We start from the raw sequence: 7,500 nt of genomic DNA on the forward strand, positions 1-7,500 counted from the left end.
ACGTCGAGTGGCCGGCTTCCCTAACTTTTCGGTCGGGATTCGAACCCGCCCTCAAGAGACGAGATAACTCTTTCTTACTCCCCGAAAGCCTATGAGATTGGGATTTGAGGACTGTGAGTGATTCACCTTCCTAATCACGGACCATGATTAGGACTCTGACCCACACCCACCCGCGGCTTATGGTAATCCTAACCCACACCCAGCCACGGCTTATGGTAATCCTAACCCACACCCACCCGCGGCTTATGGTAATCCTAACCCACACCCAGCCACGGCTTATGGTAATCCTAACCCACACCCAGCCACGGCTTATGGTAATCCTAACCCACACCCAGCCACGGCTTATGGTAATCCTAACCCACACCCAGCCACGGCTTATGGTAATCCTAACCCACACCCACCCGCGGCTTATGGTAATCCTAACCCACACCCAGCCACGGCTTATGGTAATCCTAACCCACACCCAGCCACGGCTTATGGTAATCCTAACCCACACCCAGCCACGGCTTATGGTAATCCTAACCCACACCCAGCCACGGCTTATGGTAATCCTAACCCACACCCCCCCGGCTTATGGTAATCCTAACCCACACCCACCGCGGGTTATGGTAATCCTAACCCACACCCAGCCACGGCTTATGGTAATCCTAACCCACACCCAGCCACGGATTATGGTAATCCTAACCCACACCCAGCCACGGCTTATGGTAATCCTAACCCACACCCACCCGGCTTATGTATCCTAACCCACACCCACCCGGCTTATGGTAATCCTAACCCACACCCAGCCACGTTGAATCTACTAGAGTCAAGGTCGTCATGGTATCAACCACACAACGTTTAATCCTAACCCACACCGCAGGTATGATTATGGTAATCTGTACGTGGTTTAAGATGCTGCTAGTGAAATCTATCGATAGAGTATCATGAGGTCGTCATTTTGGTGCAGTCAACCTTAAGTTTAATCGCTGGAAAGTCATCAGAGCTTTTGCAATATCATTTGTACAATTGTTGTTGTTGCAAGCAAGAATTTTTTTTTAATCATTTACATTTTCCGACATCAAGAAAGGAAACTAGCAAATTGTTAAAGGATATGCGAAACAAGAAATATGGAGAGGAATTGTCTCAACAAGACAATACGAAACAAAGGGTCTTTTTTCTTTTTTTTAAATAATAGTGCGGTTATTAAAATGACTGATTCTGTGTATTTCATCTGTGGAAAGAGAGAGGGAGAGAGAGAGAGAGAGAGAGAGAGAGAGAGAGAGAGAGAGAGAGAGAGAGAGAGGAGAGAGAGAGAGAGAGAGAGAGAAGAGAGAGAGAGAAAGAGAGAGAGAGGAGGAAGAGAAAAAGAGAGAGGGAGAGATAAATAGAGATAGATAGCTAATAGATAGACAGACAGATAGATAGATAGAATATAGATAGATAGATAGATGGAATGTAGATAGATAGATAGATAGAATATAGATAGATAGATAGATAGATAGATAGAGAAAGATTTTCAATCTCTGTATTACTGAAGGGTATGAAAGATGAAAATAGATGAAAGAAATAAATTTTGATGATGATAAAGAGATGATTATGATAATGATATTTACATTTTTGTTATTTTTTTCATACGGCAGATATTTTGACTTTGTATTATCTGAGCATTTAGGAAATTTGAAAAAAAAAGTTATCTGGACACTGATTAAAATTTTTATACAACGTAAAATTTAAGAGCAAAAATTTCTAAAAATCTGTTACAAATGATAAATTTATACTCTAATATATTATATCAAAGGGATTGTCTCCTTTAATTCAATTCATGAGGGAACTGAGTCTGTAGGTGTAGTATGTGTATTTGTGTGTACGTGTGTATATTGTGTGCGTGTGTGTGTGTTTGTGCGTGTGTGTGTGTGTGTGTGTGTGTGTGTGTGTGTGTGTGTGTGTGTGTGTGTGTGTTTACGTGTGTATAGTGTGTGTGTGTGTGTGTGTGTGTGTGTGTGTGTGTGTGTGTGTGTGTGTGTGTGTGTTTACTGTGTATGCATGTATTCATATGTTTGTATCTATCTGTATTGTGTTGTTATTTCACACATACATACATTGGCAAACACACACAGACACACACACACACACACACACACACACCTTCTCTCTCTCTCTCTCTCTCTCTCTCTCTCTCTCTCTCTCTCTCTCTCTCTCTCTCTCTCTCTCTCTCTCTCTCTCTCTCTCTCTCTCTCTCCCTCTCTCTCTCTACCCACCCTGGTATGTCGTGATAAACCTCCATCAACTCCTGCTCCTTCTGCTGCATAGCGCGCGCGCGGGTCAGCAGGGAGAGAACTGAACGTCTGTTACCGCTGGCAGCAGAAGCGGCAGCGGCGGAGGCGGAAGGTCGACTCTTCACTATATCATTCTTGCCACCTGCTGGAAAGGGGGGGGGCGGGGGGTTAGTGGTGGTCGTTGTGGTGGTAGGGGGTTGTAGCTGTGGGGTTATGGTAGCAGTAGGAGGGTTGTAGTAGTGGTGGTATTGATAGTAGTAGTAGTAGTTGTAGCAGTGGTATCATCAGGGTTGTAGTATTAATGATAATAGTAGTAGTAGTTATAGCAGTGGTTGTAGTAACTGTAGTAGTAGTTGTAGCAGTAGTAGTATGAGGGTGATAGTAGTAGTAGTAGTAGTAGTAGGTTATAGCAGTAATGATAATAATTGTAGTAATTGCTGTAGCAGCAGTAGTAATAGTAGTGTTATAATAGTAGCAGTAGTAGAAGTAGTAGTTATAGCAGCAGTAGTAGTAGTTGCAGCAGCAGCAGCAGTAGGATTATAGTAGTAGTAGTTTTAGTAGCAGTAGTAGTAGTAGCAGTAGGGTTATAGTGATTATTTTAATAGTAGTTGTATGGTTATAATAAAAGTAGTAGTCATAGTAGTTATAGTAGTGGTAGCGTGTAATTGTAGTACTATTATCAAGGTAGTAGTAATAGTAGTAGTAGTAGTAGTAGTAGTAGTAGTAGTAGTAGTAGTAGTTGTTGTTGTAGTTGTAGTTGTGGTGGCAACGGGTAGTATAAGAACATACTAGTGCTATTAGTGATAGTTGTTATAATATTTTTAGAATTAGTTCTGTAGATGGTAATAATGCCTGTAGTATTAATAGCACTTGTAGTATAGAAGTAGCTGCAAGGTTGATAACAGTAATAGCAATTATAGTTGGCATTAACTTTGGTAATAACTGTTAATAATAATAAAAGTAATAATGATGATAATGATAATGATAATAATAATAACAACAACAACAATAATAATAATGATAATAATAATAATAGTAGTAATAATAATATGATAATATTGAGAGTAATGATGATTAAATATCATAAGAACTACCCCTAATAATAATATGAACGCACTAATAATAATAACAATAATAGTAAATGATATTTATAATAATGACAGTAATCATAATAAGTAATATAATAAATAATAATAATAATAATAATGAGTAATAATAATATAATAATCTTAATACAATATAACTAATAATAATAATAATAAAATAACAATAATATAATAATCACAGTTATAATAATAATGTTATCAATAAGAGAGATAATCCTGATAACAATGAAATGATAATAATGATAATAGTAATAACAGTAATAATTTTAAAAATATACTACTGCTAAAGAGGAGAGTGATAATGACGATAAAAGAGAAATAAGAAAAACAACAACACACAATCGTTTCTCAAATTAACATCAAAATAAAAAAATGTGACTTATAAGAAAAATACAAATAAAAAAGATGGAGTCAGGATAGAAAAAAAGAGAGAATTTAATCTTTAACTCAACCCGGAAATACAACGGAGCCCGATAATACTCCATTACGCTGACGTTTTCCCGCCAAGGGGAGACGAGCGCAACTATTTTCTTTTTGTAGTATGTTTTTTGGCATTGTCTTTTTTCATTTCTTCTTCCAATTAATGTGAAAAAGGAGTAAGTCTATGAATGAATACATATGTAAATGTGATTAATAAGATAAAAAAGGGAGACGAGCGTAAATATTTTCTTGTTTTGTTTTATATCATGTTTATTTTTTGTTTCTTTCTTTCTTCTTCCGATTACTAATATATATATATATATATTTATATATATATATATATATATATATATATACATATATATATATATATATAGACAGAGAGAGAGAGAGAGAGAGAGAGAGTGAGAGAGAGAAGAGAGAGAAGAGAGAGAGGATAGAGAAAGAGAGAGAGGAGAGCGAGAGATAGAACGAGGAAGAGAGAGGAGAGAGAGAGAGAGAGAGAGAGAGTATATAAAGGAATAGATATGTAAATTTTGTTAAAACAATAAGCAGGGGAGACGAACGTAGCTATTTTCTTTTGTTTATTCCCTGTGTGTAATCTTTGAAAATTTCTTCCGATTACTGAGAAAAAGGAATAAGTATATAAATGAATAAATATGCAAATGTGATTAACAAGATAAACAAGGGAGTCGAGCGTAAATATTTTCATTTCGTTTTTCCGCTTTTCTGTTATTCCATTTCTAGAACTAGGAATAAATAGATTAAAAATAATAAAAATAATAGCCTGATAAACAGATTTGTATATAAGTAATGAGATTTTTTCTTTCTTTTTAAGAAAAGAAATGACAACAAGGAAGAGGAAGATAGAAAGAGAAAACACAATAATAAAGAGAAAAATAAAAGGCAAATTGAGAAACGAAAGGCAAAGTAAAATAGATATATTCAATAAAGAGATAAAGAATAATAAAAAGATGAAAAGCTAGAAGACGTGAAGAGAAAGAAAGAGAAAAAAAACGAGAGAATAAACGAATATACGGATAAATATGATAAGAACAAATAAATCACAATAAATACTACAAAATGTATTTATATTTCCGGGTTTTTATACGTGAGACTCTCTATACTTTAACGACCCCAAGAATAAATGTATTTTCCGTACGCCATTACATTTTTGCTCCTAAAGTCGAAAATAATTGTTTGCTGTCAAATGAAAACCTTTGTACCCTAAATTTACGTTGAAATATAGGATATAAAGTTTACTGTTTACGCTGTATATTATCACCCCCCTTCCTATCTCTTCCTTTCTCCGGTGCTCAAAGATGTTGAAATGAGAGAGAGAGAGAGAGAGAGAGAGAGAGAGAGAGAGGAGAGAGAGAGAGAGAGAGAGAGAGAGAGAGAGAGAGAGAGAGAGAGAGAGAAACGTCAAAGGAAGAATGTAATAAAAAGAGGAAGAAGCATAAAGTTTGATAAATTCTGAACAAGTGGTCAAAGATTTTATCTTATTTACTCATTCATTTTTTTTCAAAAATTAATTGGATTCTTTTAAACCTGGATTTTTTAGTTTCATGTTCTGCACAGATTACCAACGTAATTGAAAAACTGCACACAGGGAAAACATACACACAAACGCAAACACACTCAAAGAAACACACAGAGAAACACACACAAACGCAAACACACACTCAAACAAACACACACACAGACAAACACACAGACAAACAAACACGCACACACAAAGAAACAAACACACAGATAAACAAACACGCACACACACACACTCAAACAAACACACATACACACACAATCGCATAAACATACATACACATACACAAACCTATGAATATCTTTAACTCACTGTCTCTAGCTATCTAAGTATCTTTGTGTCTGTCTGTCTATACATTTATCTGGATTAGTGATATCTTGATTGATTTGCTAAAAGAGCATATATTTAATAGGATAAAGAGAGAGAGAGAGAGAGAGAGAGAGAGAGAAGAGAGAGAGAGAGAGAGTGGTGTGAGGTGAGAGAGAGAGAGAGAGAGAGAGAGAGAGAACCCCCCGACACCCGAGAGACGTAGACTCACGAGAGGAGAAGAGGCGAGCGGAGAGGGAGTTGAGTGAGAGAGAGATAGAAGAAGAGAGAGAGGAGAGCATGAGAAGAAGAGGAGGAGAGAGACGAGACGAGAAGAGGAGAGACGAGAGAGAAGGAGAGAGAGAGAGAGAGACCGAGAAGAAGAGAGAGAGAGAGAGAGGAGACAGAGGATAGAGATTGAGAGAGAGAGAAGAGAGAGAACCGAGATATATATATAGATATACATAGGAGTAGAAGAGGAGAGAGAGGACAGAGAGAGAGAGAGAGGGATAGACATCGATATACAGAGAGAGTAACATCACAGAAATTTCACTATTTACCAAAAAAAATAAAAACAAAACTTTAACATTCACTGTCAGGAAGGAAGTTAGTTTATCAAAAAAGCAATCATTCTTTTCTCTCTCCCTCCTCTCTCGATCTACATCTCTCCGCAGTCCCATCTGTGCTCCTCCTCTCCTCCCTCTCCCCTCCCTCCTCCTCCATCTCGGCCCTCTTCCTCATCCTCCCCGCTCCTTCTCACATCGGCCACTCTCCCTCTCCGTCTCGCGATCTCTCGCGTCTCTCTCTCTCTCCCCTCTCTTGCTCTCCTTCATCAGTCACTCTCTCCTCCTCTCTCCTCTCTCATCTCTCCGCTCTCCTCTCTCCTCCTCTCTCCTCTCGGGATCCATCTCGTCTCTCGTCCCGGTCCTCTCCTCTTCTCCTCTCTTCTCTCTCTCTCCATCAATCCGTCGTTCGTCCTCTCCTCTCTCTCCCTCTCTCTCGCTCCGAGGTCTCTCTCTCTCTCCCCCTCTCCTCTCGCTCTCTCCTCTCGCTCTCCTCGCCCTCCAATCGTCGCTCACCATATCATCTCTCTCTCTCTCTCTCTCTCTCTCTCTCTCTCTCTCTCTTTGTCCCTCTGTCTCTTTTTGTTTATCTGTCTGCCCCCCTTCTATCTCTCTCTCTCTCTCTATCTATCTATCTATCTATCTATTTATCTATCTATCTATCTCCATCTCTACCTTTCTCTCATTCGCCTGCTCTATCTATCTGTCTTTCTCTCTTTTTCTCTCTCTTTTTTTTTCTCTTTTTTTTCTCCATACTCTCTATCTTTCTGTCTTTTTCCTCCCTAAACATCCTCTCCCTCTCTCCCTCCTCCTTTCTCCCTCTCTCCTTCCTCCCCTATATTTCTCTATTCCCTTCCTTCCCCTTCTCGTCCACGTCTAATCTTCATTAATTCATAATTTAATTGATATTTGCCTGACCTTTCTCACTTTTAAAAGCTTTGGTTAAGGATTTTGTTACGACCCGCATTATATTCTTCTCTTAATTATCGCTAAAGATTTTATAAAATTAATATATCATGTATTTATTTGATTATCAGATTTTTAAAAAAATCTCTCCCTTGAATATAATTATTATATATATTTTAATCGCTTACATAAGAATAAGATATAAAAAAAAAATGAACAGAGACTTGGTGGGGAGGAGAGAAGCAATGCAAATAAAAACAGTTATAAAGAGACGGAAAGAGAGAGATAAAAAAAGAGAGCAGAGAAGAAGAAGGTAATAAATGAAGGGAGCTTGATAAGAGAATGAGGAAAATCTTATGGAATATATGAGTACACACACACACACACACACACAA

At 37.8% G+C, this 7,500-nt stretch overlaps 1 protein-coding gene across 1 annotated transcript in view; it reads right to left on the bottom strand.

Moving 5' to 3' along the window:
* The window catches only part of LOC119579972 (KH domain-containing, RNA-binding, signal transduction-associated protein 2-like), a 34,366-nt gene that overhangs the window by 5,295 nt on the left and 21,571 nt on the right, over window positions 1–7,500 (bottom strand). Inside the window, exon 6 of the mRNA XM_037927816.1 lies at window positions 2,241–2,403. Coding sequence (XP_037783744.1) covers window positions 2,241–2,403 — 163 coding nt within the window. The remainder of the gene's footprint in view (window positions 1–2,240; window positions 2,404–7,500) is intronic.

The sequence above is a fragment of the Penaeus monodon genome, chromosome 13 (genome assembly GCF_015228065.2).
Source record: "Penaeus monodon isolate SGIC_2016 chromosome 13, NSTDA_Pmon_1, whole genome shotgun sequence".
Classification (NCBI taxonomy): domain Eukaryota; kingdom Metazoa; phylum Arthropoda; class Malacostraca; order Decapoda; family Penaeidae; genus Penaeus; species Penaeus monodon.